At 42.7% G+C, this 14187-nt stretch overlaps 1 protein-coding gene across 1 annotated transcript in view; it reads right to left on the bottom strand.

Annotated features, from left to right (window-relative positions):
- VPS53 (VPS53 subunit of GARP complex) overlaps positions 1–14187 on the bottom strand; it is a 221713-nt gene that overhangs the window by 191507 nt on the left and 16019 nt on the right. The window contains exons 3-4 of the mRNA XM_077482250.1: positions 9840–9889; positions 5610–5676 (exon numbers count right to left, since the gene is read on the bottom strand). Coding sequence (XP_077338376.1) covers positions 5610–5676; positions 9840–9889 — 117 coding nt within the window. The remainder of the gene's footprint in view (positions 1–5609; positions 5677–9839; positions 9890–14187) is intronic.

The following is a 14187-nucleotide window of genomic DNA, read 5'->3' on the forward strand; positions in this document are numbered from 1 at the left end:
AATGCAAGGTCTTTAGTCAGCAGATCAGAGTGCTGTGCTATAGAGCCAAGGCATGCAAAAGACCATGCTGTGTAGTGTCATCTTCTCTAAAGTGCATTTGTTTATCCTTTTACACATTCTGACGCTAAAGTATCACAATTCTCTGCCCCTCGTAGCCTATCAGGGTACAACAAATAACGGTGCTTCTAATTTGCATACCAGCAGCTCTCCCAGCAAAATTAGTTGACACATGGCTGTATTAAAAATCTGTGGGCTCATTTACACTTGTGGTTGGGGAGTAATAAAAACAGGCAGTTAAGTGGCATTTTTACCTAACCCCAACCACCCTCTTAATCTGTAGAGGCAGACAGGGAAAGGTGGGGTGTACAAACGCCACAGCTGCAAAGCTTTGCAGGCATGGCAAAAATTATATTCATGTAGCGTTTGGCGGGCAGTATCACCTCTAAAACATACTAATTCAACTAAATTGGGCCACGACGCAACTGTCCTGCAACCACGTACAATGTGTGTGGTTGCAGCGCAGTGGTACTAACCTTCCAGAGGTAAAACAGGCAATGAAGAGGATTCCTCGCTGACTGTCAAATGCAACAAGGTTTCCTTTAGTGCAAATTCACACTGCAACGTGCAGCGGTGCTGTGTTGCTGGCTGCGCTAGGGGGCAGTGTGATGTGCGACTCAGCGCATCACAAAGCTCTTTTTTTTTTTTTTTTTTAAACAACGTTTATGTGAAGTGTACAAGACATACACTTCATTCACTGCAATGTCGAGGCATTGCGAGGCCCAACTTTGCAGTGCGGTTCAACCTGTGCACTGTGATAAAATGCAGGCAAGATGCATTTTACCGCATCATGCTGCAGCGCTAGGCTGAGCTCCAGTGTAAAAGGAACACATAGGTTTCCTGTGTGTCCCTGTGGTGACAAACATTTTACAATGCAGTAAAAGGTCCGCTTCCAGCAGCTTTATGCAGACAGTAGTACAAGTGACTTTCTTTCTACTGCTGGATATAATTATTATTTAAGGTACTCTTATAGCGCCGTGAATTTATACAGCGCTTTACATATACATTGTACATTCACATTAGTCTCAACCTTCAAGGAGCTTACAGTCTAAGGACCCTAACTCACATTCATATACTAGGGCCAATTTAGGCAGAAGCCAATTAACCTACCAGCATGTCTTTGGAGTGTGGGAGGAAACCAGAGTGCCTGGAGGAAACCCACGCAGGCACAGGGAGAACATGCAAACTCCAGGCAGGTAGTGCCGTGGTTGGGATTCGAACCAGAAACCAGCAAGAGTGCTACCCACTACACCACTGTGCCGCCTGGATATAAAGAGTTGGCTGTACCGCAACGTCACCATTCAGGAGAAGCCTTTTTTTTTTTCTAATACAAGGCTCCCTCTGATTGGCCAAGGTAGAGATAGAGGCTATCCACTCACCTTGCCAACTCAGCCAGCCAGTAGAAGCCTTGTATTAATTCAGAAAAGTGCAAGGCATTCTGTGAGCGGTGTCAGTGCCAAGTAGGCGACTCCTTGTGTTGACTATGCAGCAGGACTTCATAATAAAAGGTAGGATTCTCTTAAATGAAGGGCCAGTATAATCAAGACTCTATATCTAGTAGTAGAAGGGAAAATTCCCGCAGTTCTGCTGGGATACAACACCATTTTCTATACCTAGCCCAAACTACTACAGTATATTGCAGCCAGTCCTTTCTGGCACGCAAATAATTTGTTTGCTTAAAACTGGGGCAAATGAATGATTGAAATGATTGAAAATTCTTTTTTAAAGCTGTAGCTAAAATAAATGTTTAAACTAAAATCCTCCCTTCCATAAATGTATTTACATTTTATCTCTTGCACTGCCAAACTCTCCTTTAATGAAGAAAAAACTTCAGAAATTCACACTTCCATGTCAGACGCCTGGTCCCCTGCTGTGCTTGGTGGTTCGATATGCTGACCCCCACATCAGTACTTTGTCCGATGCCACAAAGAATGCTGGGAGACCAGAAATCTGCAACTTGCTAAAGTGTCAAATTTTCAAGTTGCTCTTTGTTACTACAGCAAGGCAGCATGAAAGCGGAGTGTTAACTATCCTCTTTGCTGAGAACACTCTTGCTTCTCAGCACCTCCTACGTTTAGCAGACCTGAATGTAGAAAAAGGAAAACGTTCTATTATAGGCCTCTTGTATATGGGCAACGACAATGCTACGTTTGTAGCTTTAATGGACCTGAACACAGGTGCATTGTTTTGGGACAATGCACACAGAAGAATAAAGATCTGTAATGCAGCAATGCAATCAGAGCCACAAAAAAACAATTATTTTATTTTATGAGCGCATCAATTTACACATTGTTGTTTGTGTATTACAATTGTGTACTGTATCTGCAAGTATATAAGAGCATATATACAAAAATTGCAACACCGGCTGCTAGAATTGGATGAAGAAGAATTTTACCCAGCTGTACATGTGTATACTCAAGGTACTTAAGGTCTTTGCAGAACTTATATTTTTGTATTTTTAACTCAGGATCTTTCTGCCAGCAAGATCCTGCATATATACATAATCATTAAAATTTGTAGTCCATGTGCATCCAATAGCGCTTTCTTTAAGGTGCTTCATTTTGCAAAGGTGAGGCCAGAAACCAATAAAACATGGCTACCCTTGACTTCCAACAAGGCACACATGTACAACTGTATGTAAAAAAAAATAAAAAACTATTACATCTCTGCAATGTATTTGAATGTTTTAACTCCTCAAATCTCCTTAGTGCCACATTATATATAACATATAAAATGTCTTGCATGTTAAAATGCACATGCCTGAACCTTACCTAAAACCCCCAAAAAAAGGTAAATATTTTCTGAAGGCAGAGAATATAAAGAATAAAAAGATGGTAGCTGCTAATTTTTATGCTGCATCATATTTGCGCAGCTGCTTTTCAAACCCATATTTTAGGTGTATGGTTTTACAGTATGTTTGCTTCCTCTTCTTCATCTTCTGGGTTTTCCTTCCCCTGAGACAAGCATCGGCAACAAGAATTCAAGCATATAAGGAATATTGATAAGTGCAATAAACCTGCTTAATGAATAGAGTTCATTACCATCTGGTGAGTTTGTTTAAACACAGTGAGAAGGAAGGTCCAGATTGAAGCACTGACTGGAAGCTGTGTGATGTCTGAAGCAGAACACTTGGATCAAATTCAAGAGTTTTTGTTTTGTTTTTTGTTTTTTTAATAGTCATGTGATAGATGAACTGTGAATTAATTACTCCTTTATATTATGGACTATAACTTTACAATATGGACTGAATATATAAAAAAAAAACATTACACACTGTAGAACCTTAATAGAATATATATATATATATATATATAAAATATACATATACACACACACACACACACACATACAGAGAGAGAGAGAGAGAGAGAATATACACACACACACACACATATTATATATATAAAAATAAATCAAGCACAGAAAATACTTCATTTGTTTAGAATCCTCGATGCAGCAACAGAACACCTCTAGCTTCACAAAACAATTGGAGGATCCTGCAGATCCAACATCCTTGGCATTAGGCTCGGTACATAAGCATCCGGGTTAATGCTAAGGGTGTTAAAGACACTGCAAGGAAGAAAAAACATTCGATTTAAAAAGCATTTAGCTCCTTGGTCTTGTTGTTGGCCGACAACACACAGGAATTTTGTGTACCAAGTGGTATCAGCCCCGCCCTGTTCTCTTTTGCTAAACTACTCAATCCCCTTCCTCCGCCCAATCTTATTATAAAGACTGAGCATTCTGTAGTCCCAAGAGAACAGCCAAGAAGGTTATTTTACTGCTCTGCACTCATCGCTGTATTACTGATCTTTACTCAGCTGTGTGCATGGATCCATAGACACCAATGCATTTCAAATCTATAAAAAATGCATTATTTTTAATCCCATATGCAAGAGACCTAAAGGATAAGTTCGCCTTTGGAACATGTTACATGTTCCAGCTAATGCACTTTCTCCCCTCCCTGTGATAGTGGGCAGGGGATCTTCTTCCTACACCCGATGTCACAATTTAAAAACAGCGCAGCCATGTACAATAGACTACAAGTCCTGAAAGTACTACAAGGCTGGTGAGAGCTCTGGTAGTTCATTGATCTTCCTGCTCTTAAGTAACTGCCTGCCCATATAGGAGGTATAAGCAGCCAGCTATGGTGAGAGTCTGCAGGAGCCAGATATTGCACCCACGATCTGCTGAACATGGGTGCAATCCTCCGCAGGCTCCTTAATAAAAAATTGTGCATTTATTTTTTTCATTTATTTATTTTTTTCAAAAGGCGACTACAGCCTTTAATTTAACAGGTATATACACCTAAATACGTTCATATGCAACAGATGGAGTATCTTTGATCTACTTTATCATAGGACACAGAACTGAAAAAGTCTAAAACAAAACATTTAATCTGGCATGGCCAAAAAAAATAAAGAACAAAGAAAGGCAAGGTTCTTGGGAAATTACATTTCCGGTGTATGTGAAAGAACTACAGTACAGAAGCTTTTAAAGGAAACTTGTTACACCCTGTAGAGGAATTTTCACACTCAGCCCCTGCAATTTCCATGTATGAAAAGAGGTCATTATCAGGGTGTCTTATGGCAGCTAGATTCCAACCTTTAGGCTTTAATTAAAAATCGACATGACAGAAATATACCAATATCACCACTGGTGTGTATACAAATAATTTATATACAGTATAGATCTAGACACACACACACACATATATATATATATATATATATATATATATATATTGTTTACTGGTCAACAAAGACTATAGAAGGTAGTGACTTGTGCAATCACAGACCCAAATGACCTCAGGCATATCCGTCTTCTGACAGCTCTATAAAAATGCACGGTGGGATCACAGCATGCAGGTTTATGTTATGCAGTGCTGCTACTAAACACTCCCAAGTACATAACAATAAGTGATTATTTCAACAGGAAATGGGTGTATGATACCACCTTTAAGCCAGGTACACACGGGCCGAGTATCGTCAAGTATCTGTGTATTTCATTTGGCCCGTGCATACACCAGCCTGCCCAAACAGCTGGCTTCTGTTGAACGGGCATGCTGGGAAACCAGCATCCTATCAGAATCCAATCAGCACTGGCACCCAATGGCTGTGAGCACTGACCGGTGTGTTCTGGTGGTGGGTGGGGAAGCCCCCTTTCAGGACAAAATAGCGCATAACGGAGACTGCTGTACTACCATTGGATAGTTAGTAGAGCGAGCTCCTCCCAAGCTCCTCAGTATTTTTTTGTTCTAGTGTGTACTAATCTTTAGACAGGGGAAACCTGCCTGATCTGGCTGTTTCGTTTCTTAACCTTAACCTTCCTTAACGTTGAATGAGCCACTTATGGGTGGATGAAAATTTCAAGCAAGAGATTTGTCATATTAAATCCAGCCACAGACCCACCGAAATTTGCCAGGTTCAGCAGTATCAACTACAGTACAACCAGCCTTTCGGCTTTTTTTTTTTTTGGGCGATCACTGTCGTTGGCTATAGCCACCAACAGTGAAAAAAAAAGAAACTTGGTGTGGAAACATTTGTTTATACCTGTCTGCCATCTTGCCCGACATTCGTCTGGCCTCGTACGACACCTCGAATGCTGTCATCTAAACGCCTGGGGTGGGGAAAAAAAAGAAAATATATAAAAACAAAGTAATATGATGACCCACAGAAATGGTTTTCTATGTTTATACATCTAATCTATCCAATATACGAATCTACAGTATCTCACAAAAGTGAGTACACCCCTCACATTTTTATTTTATTATACCTTTTCATGTGACAACACTGAAGAAATTACACTTTGCTACAATGTAAAGTAGTGAGCGTACAGCTTGTATAACAGTGTAAATTTGCAAGTTGCCTCAAAATAACAACACACAGCCATTAACGTCTTAACCGCTGGCAGGGCCGCTGATAGAAATCATGGGGCCCCCTACAGCCTACCTGACGGGGCCCCCCTTTAGCTCCACCCTTGGTCCCTCCTTTAGCCCCATCCCTGGCCCTTCCCCAGATGCCATATTGTGCTGCAGACAGTGGCACCAATGCCATGCTGCCCATCAATGCCATATTGTGCTTCAGACAATGCCACCCATGCCGCCGATGGCAAAGTGCCATTGGCAGCATGGGTGGCACTGTCTGCAGCACAATATGGCTTTGGCGGCATGGGTGACACTGTCTGCTACACATTGCGGCATTTGCGGCATGGGTGGCACTGTCTACAACACAATATGGCATGCGCAGCATGGGTGGCACTGTCTGCAGCACAATATGGCATTGGCGGCATGGGTGACACTGTCTGCAGCACATTACGGCATTGGCGGCATGGGTGGCACGGTCTCTGCAGGCAGCACATGATACCTGCAGACAGTGCCACCCATGCCACTAATGCCATAATGTGCTGCAGACAGTGCCACCCATGCCATATTGTGCTGTAGACAGTGCCACTCATGCTGCCAATGGCATAATGGCATGGGTGGCACTGTCTCTGCAGGCAGCACATGCGTTATGGCATTAGCGTCATGGGTGGCACTGTCTGCAGCAGATTATGGCATTGGCGGCATGGGCGGCACTGTCTCTGCAGGCAGCACATGTGTTATGGCCCATAATGCATGTGCTGCCTGCAGAGACCGTGCCACCCATGACGCCAATGCCATATTCTGCTGTAACGGTGCCACCCATGCCGCATGCGTTATTGCCCATAACGCATGTGCTACCTGCAGACAGTGCCACCCATGTTGCCAATGGCATAATGTAAAGATGCTGCTGCAGTAGTAGTAGATCTTGAATCCACCCCCCCAAGCAAGCACACACCTGTGTTCTGTGTTAGCTGGGCCCCAGGAGTCACTTCCTCCTTCATCCTGTTGCTGGTTGCTGTCTGGACTGGAGTGCGAGTCAGATGCCAGATCAAGCCCTTTCTTTTTTTTCTTCCGCCACCGCTGCTCGTCTCTCTGCTTTTTCTCTGTCCGAGTGAAGAACAGAGCAGAAGGGGAGGAATCACTCCGCGCCAGGGAAGGCAATATAGAGGACGCGCTGGCCGGAACTTGAGCCAGCATGAGGAGCGGGTGCGGAGAGGACATTCTTCCGTGTCCGAAATAGAAAAAATAGTCCCTCCCCCTGCATATTGAGCTATCGGCATAAAAAAAAAAATGTAAAAAGAACGGCTAGTGTTCAGTTGGTTTGGTGTATGCAGACAGATAGTGTTCAGTCAAGGTGGCTGGGGGATTATTATTTTTTTTAACATTAATTAGGTCTCTGTTCAGGTTGCCCGGGCCCCCCTGCTGGCCGGGGCCCAGTACAACAGGGCCAGTCGTACTGGCCTATCAGCGGCCCTGACCGCTGGCAACAAACGTGAATACACCCCTAAGTAAAAATTTCCAAATTGGGCCCAAAGGGTCAACATTTTGTGTGGCCACCATTATTTTCCAGCACTGCCTTAACCCTCTTGGGCATGGAGTTCACCAGAGCTTCACAGGTTGCCACTGGAGTCCTCTTCCATTCCTCCATGACAACATCACGGAGCTGGTGGATGTTAGAGACCTTGCACTTCTCCACCTTCCATTTGAGGATGTCCAACAGATGCACAATAGGGTTTAGGTCTGGAGACATGCTTGGCCAGTCCATCACCTTTACCCTCAGCTTCTTTAGCAAGGCAGGGGTTATCTTGGAGGTGTGTTTTGGGGTTGTTAACACGTTCGAATACTGCCCTACGGCCCTGTCTCCGAAGGGAGGGGATTATGCTCTGCTTCAGTATGTCAGAGTACATGTTGGCATTCATGGTTCCCCTAATGAACTGTAGCTCCCCAGTTTTGGCAGCACTCATGGAGCCCCATGACACTCCCACCACCATGCTTGACTGTTGGCAAGACACACTTGTCTTTGTACTCCTCACCTGGATGCCACCACACACGCTTGACACCATCTGAACCAAATAAGTTTATCTTGGTCTTATCAGACCACAGGACATGGTTCCGGTAATCCATGTCCTTAGTCTGCTTGTCTTCAGCAAACTGTTTGTGCGCTTTCTTGTGCATCATGTTTATAAGACGCTTCCTTCTTTGATGACAGCCATGCAGACCAATTTGATGCAGTGTGCATCGTATGGTCTGAGCACTGACAGGCTGACCCCCCCACCTCTTCAAGCTCTGCAGCACTCATATGTCTATTTCCCAAAGACAAACTCTGGATACGACACTGAGCACATGCACTCAACTTCTTTGGTCGACCATGGCAAGGCCCTTTCTGAGTGGAACCTGTTCTGTTAAACCACTGTATCATCTTGGCCACCGTGCTGCAGCTCAGTTTCAGGGTCTTGGTAATCTTCTTAAAGCCTAGGCCATCTTTTTGTAGAGCAACAATTATTTTTTTCAGAGAGTTCTTTGCCATGAGGTGCCATGTTGAACTTCCAGTGACCAGTAAGGTCCGGTTCACATTGAGGCAGCACGACTTACAGCGTGACTGCCTCAGGTGACCTGGACGCGACCACTGCGGCGACTTGCAAAACGACTTCTGTATAGAAGTCAATGCAAGTCACCTCAAGTCGCCCCAAAAGTCGTACAGGAACCTTTTTCTAAGTCGGAGCGACTTGAGTCGGTCCGATTAGAATGGTTCCATTGCACAGAGCGCAACGCGACTTGTTAGGTGGCTAAGTCGCCCCTGTGTGAACCGGCTCTAAGAGAGTGAGAGCAATAACACCAAAATTTAACACCTGTTCCCCATTCACACCTGAGATCTTGTAACACTAACGAGTCACATGACACCGGGGAGGGAAAATGGCTATTTGGGCCCAAATTGGACATTTTCACTTAGTGGGCATACTCACTTTTGTGGCCAGCGGGTTTAGACACAATGGCTGTGTGTTGAGTTATTTCAAGGGAACAGCAAATTTGCACTGTTATACAAGCTTTACACTCACTACTTTACATCATAGCAAAGTGTAATTTCTTCAGTGTTGTCACATGAAAAGATATAATAAAATATTTACAAAAATGTGAGGGGTGTACTCACTTTTGTGAGATACTGTAGTATGGTACTGAATGCCATGTACCTTTCTATACAGCTATCAATGTAACAGAAGAGGTTTTTTTGTGGACTAGCATTATCAGTCCTGCCCAGTTTTCTCTTGCCAAACTACTCAAAGCCACCTATACAGCAATCCAACAGAATGACTAACCATTGTGTGCTCTTAAGGTAAGGCAGAGAAGTAGGTTGTTTTTTTGCACTTATCAAACAGATATAACAAAGTTTCCAATGATATATTCAACTAGCAATTGACAAACGTTCATTGTTAGGGTAGAATATTTAAAAGGAACCAACAAATAAAATTAAAATAAAAAAACACCACAAGAAAGGTCCCACGGGAGACTTGATTTTAGAGGTGCAGGCTTCAGGGCTGTCATCCAGATCCTAGATGTAATACCCGGTAAATCGCTGACCTAAAAAAAGGCATACAGGATGGGGCTTCTTATTAAGACCCTACTGGCTGAATATATGTTCCAAGTCAGCAGTAGCACTTTCCATATTTCCATTATCATTGGCTCACTTGAATGCCTTAGGCCTCGTGCACAATGGTCATTTAAAAAAAAAAAAAATGCAGCTTTTAAAGGGTGTTTGACTTTATTTTCTGCCTCTATACTCCCTCCATGTTAGCCTATGTGTCTATGCACACATAGGCGTTTACACCATCAGTGTAAAATGGGCCTCATAATTTAAAAAAAGGTGACATTTTAATGAGAAGCAGACATGTCATACAGATAAATTGAAACACTGATTACATACCTTATTTTCAACCGGATTTTGCTTACAACATCATCAATGTTTGACAAAGACTGAATAAAAAAGAAAAAAAAGAAAGGTTATAACTTATTTAAAATTATGGATGCTAACCTGATCAACAATTTAAACTTCATTCACCACATCTTATTAAAATGATCAGAGGTCAAGACACAACACATACAGTATGCTCTTTGAATATATATATATTTTTTTTAATAAAAGCCTAGTAGAATCTTCCCAAACTCCATGGCTAAACTAAGCTCAAATAACATATATATACATATAGACAGAGCCAATAGCCATTGAGGGTTGTCAGATGATAAAAAATTATTTTTGAACCAAAATAAATGTCTGAACAATATCCTTATTCTCCAAAACGAATCTATAGGCATCCACTACTTAATGGTCCTGTAATCGATACACACACACACACACATACAGATTTTATTCCACTGCCAATAGTACAAAGTACATGGACATCATTGACAAACCACTGCAGATTAAAGCGATAGTAAACCACAGACTTGAAAAAAAGATCCCCTGCAAGGCAATGGTATAATGTGCTAGTATACATTGCATACTAGCACATTATGAAATACTTACCTTAGGACAAAGCCCTCTAGCGGCACGCTGTCACCACTGACAGGGCATCCAACTTCACCCAGTCTTCCTTCCAGGTTGGTGGGCTCCAGCTGTGTGAATGTCTGGGTCCGCCTTGCCGTCACGCCCGCACATGGTATGCACAGTATGCCAGACCTTCAAAAGGTGGCTGCATGCAGTGTGAATATCTCCTAAACACTGCAAGTTTAGGAGATATTCACTGTACCTACAGGTAAGCCTTCTTTACAAATCTTTTGGTAGGTAAGCCTTGGTTCACACTGCTGTGACCACACTGTGGTGTGATTTCCAGTGTGACTTTGCAGTGCAACTTCCAGACGAGATTAGAGTCTATGGGACTCTAAGTAACATCGGGGTCGCAGGACTGGAGTACTGCAGGACTTGAGTTGCATTGATTGGAACGACCACCATTGAAATAAATGTGTTTTTACTTGTCTTGCAACTTTGTTTGTTGCAAGTCACAGCATTTCGAACCAGGGCTTAAGTTCACACTTGTGCGTCTCTGCAAGCCAGGTTTTGCGCAGGCATGGCAGCCCATTCATTTAAATGGGCTGCCATGCCTCCTGAAAATGCAGGGGAAAGTCCCTGCTCAATTTTTTTAAATTACAGCCTTGCAAGTGCAGTGCAGTTCTCAGTGCAGGAAGCGGCTGCTGAGATTTCCAGTGCAGTGAATGACACCCATTAGGATTAATGACACCCATACGTATCTCCTGTGTTTCTTTGTGTAGGTGGTTGTGGCCGCAGGAACGGGTGCAGACCCACAGCAGGAACCCCCCACACAAATGTGAATCAAGCCCAATGTTGGCCATACACGCACAGAATTTCAGGCAAAACTGGTCGTTTTTGGAAATATCGTTCGACAATTGGGTCATTAGTGGACCCAACTTTACTGGAGATTTCGACCATGGGCCCCGGCTAATGTCGATGGATCTGAAGTGAAAACTTTTACCGTTTCAATTATAATGTATACGTGTATGTTGTAATCAAATTGAAAATAATATTCTGTCTTGTATGATTTATATATGTTTTGAAAGAGTGTTTCAACCTTACATGTAGCTTTTTGACTAAGAAAGAACTTAAATGTTTGGATCATTATTAAAAAGGTTCCTACCTCAAGCAACTTTATACAAGCAAATAACAAGTGCACATGTATTGATCAAGCCAAGGAACTAAAGATTTACTGGGGTTTTTAAGCGCTTAGTAGACAATGGAAATTTTTATTTAGATGTCACATAAGGTTTCCTTTCCTTCAAATACTATAATAAAAATTTGTCATTCAAATAAAATTGATTTAAAGCCAAATTCTTCCAAGGGTAAAAGCTGCCATTTAGTGCAATAACCTATGTCAACCAAGATCTTTTTATATCAGTTTTACTAAACTACATCCGGACTGGCTGCCATTTGCTATACATCTTCATTCCCCCTTTTTTTTTTCTACATAGATAATAGATTATATTTTGATAGATGATAGACTAATGTTTTTTTTTGCTCATTATAAAACAGTAGGTGAGCTGGGATGCAATGGTGTCCTTGTAATGCTCAGCAAAAGAAGCATGAACAACTAAAGGATAAACAGTGACCCCTAGTGGATGTAACTAGGTCAGCTTTTCCTACTTTTTCAAACAACATGCAAAGATTTCTTACCACTTCTTTATGAAAGAATAGAAAAACGTACAATTGACTAAATTTTTATTTTGCATTATGAACTGCCAGCTAACTTTTTCAATTAAAAAATGTAAAAAGGAGCAAAGAGTTCAGTGCAAAGTACAGTTCCTATAGCAACCAATAAGAATTCATCTCGTGCTTTTAGAACGTAAAGCTGAATTCCAGGTATGGATATTTTTGCATAGTTACGCTGATCCAGCTTGGACCATGGCTTTGGTTGTCAGCTATCCCTCCTCTACACTAAAGCTGGTGCCCTCAGCATAGGTAAGTATACAGATCTTTCCTTTACAGGTATATTCCCCTGGTCCTAAACTGGGGCGATCGTGGCAATTTAGTTTTTGGTTGGGCTGTAGGCAGCTCAGACTGATTGTACAGTTTATCTGGTCTTTCCCTAACCTCAATTAGGTAGTGCATTCCTCACTGTGATAGTACAACTAGGTTGAGGTATGAATATTTTTTCTTCTTACAGCCAGCCCAGTAGAAAGTTCTTGGCCACTGGTGCATTTTGGGAGAGGATATTTACTTGGGCTGGGCCATGCGCTCGCTCTCGTCTCAGGCTCTCCTGGCCTGAGGACATGCTGCTGTAGGGAGCTCTGCAAGTAGGCCCAGAAGCCTGCCTGGGGCCTACTAATGATGAGGTGGTCCTTAGGCTGTCTTGCCTGGTGTAGAAGTCAAGCCGAATAGAGAAGATCCAGGGGAGGATCTTTGCAGGAGAGAGCCAGGGTGAAGGCTGGTCTCTAAGGGGGGCCTGGTGACTTGTTTGGAGGATACACCTACATCTAAAAACGTTCCTAGTGTTGCCAGGTCACCTTAATGGTTCTGACACTGCAAAGCTGGATCTTGTTCTACATCTAAAAACCAGTGGAGGCTGGTGCTCCATTTTTTTAGGGGGCGCAGATAAAACCCCAAACAACACCCTACCCCCCCCCCCCCCACGCCACTCGCCGCGATGGGGCCGATAGATAGATATGCAGATAGATAGATAGATAGATAGATAGATAGATAGATAGATATAGATACAACCTGGAATAAAAAACTCTGGTGCAACCAATTACCTTCAGAAGTCACAAAATTAGTGAAATGATGTCCACCTGTGTGTAATCTAAGTGTCACATGATCTGTCATTACATATACACACCTTTTTGAAAGGCCCCAGAGGGCCTGCAACATAAGCTAGAGGCACCACTAACCAAACACTGCCATGAAGACCAAGGACCTCTCCAAACAAGTAAGGGACAATGTTGTTGAGAAGTCAGGGATAGGTTATAAAAAAATATCCAAATCTTTGATGATCCCTAGGAGCACCATCAAATCTATCATAACCAAATGGAAAGAACATGGCTCAACAGCAAACCTGTCAAGAGACGGCCGCACAACAAAACTCACAGACCGGGCAAGGAGGGCATCAGGAGGCAGCACAGAGACCTAAGGTAAACCTAGAGGAGCTGCAGAGTTCCATAGCAGAGACTGGAGTATCTGTACATAGGATAACAATAAGTAGTACGCTCCATAGAGTTAGGTTTTATGGCAGAGTGGCCAGAAGAAAGCCATTACTTTCAGCAAAAAACAAAATGTCACATCTTGAGTTTGCAAAAAGGCATGTGGGAGACTCCCAAAATGTATGGGAGGAAGGTGCTCTGGTCTAATGAGACTAAAATTTAACTTTTTGGTCATCAGAGAGCTAGGTCCAGCGCAAACCCAACACATCACATCACCCAAAGAACACCATCCCCACAGTGAAACATGGTGGTGGCAGCATCATGCTGTGGGGAGATTTTTCAGCAGTTGGGACTGATAAAACTGGTTGAGTTGAGGGAAAGATGGGTGGTGCTAAATACAGGGATATTTTTGAGCAAAACCTTTACCACTCTGTGTGTGATTTGAGGCTAGGACCGAGGTTCACCTTCCAGCAGGACAATGACCCCAAGCACACTGCTAAAGCAACACTTTAGTGGTTTAAGGGGAACTTGTAAATGTGTTGGAATGGTCTAATCAAAGCCCAGACCTCAATCCAATAGAAAATATGTGGTCAGCCTTAAAGATCTGTTCACAAGCGCAAACCAACCAA

Source organism: Lithobates pipiens, unplaced genomic scaffold (assembly GCF_037356315.1).
Source record: "Lithobates pipiens isolate NorthernLeopardFrog02 unplaced genomic scaffold, aLitPip1_a1.2 Scaffold_16, whole genome shotgun sequence".
Classification (NCBI taxonomy): Eukaryota; Metazoa; Chordata; class Amphibia; order Anura; family Ranidae; genus Lithobates; species Lithobates pipiens.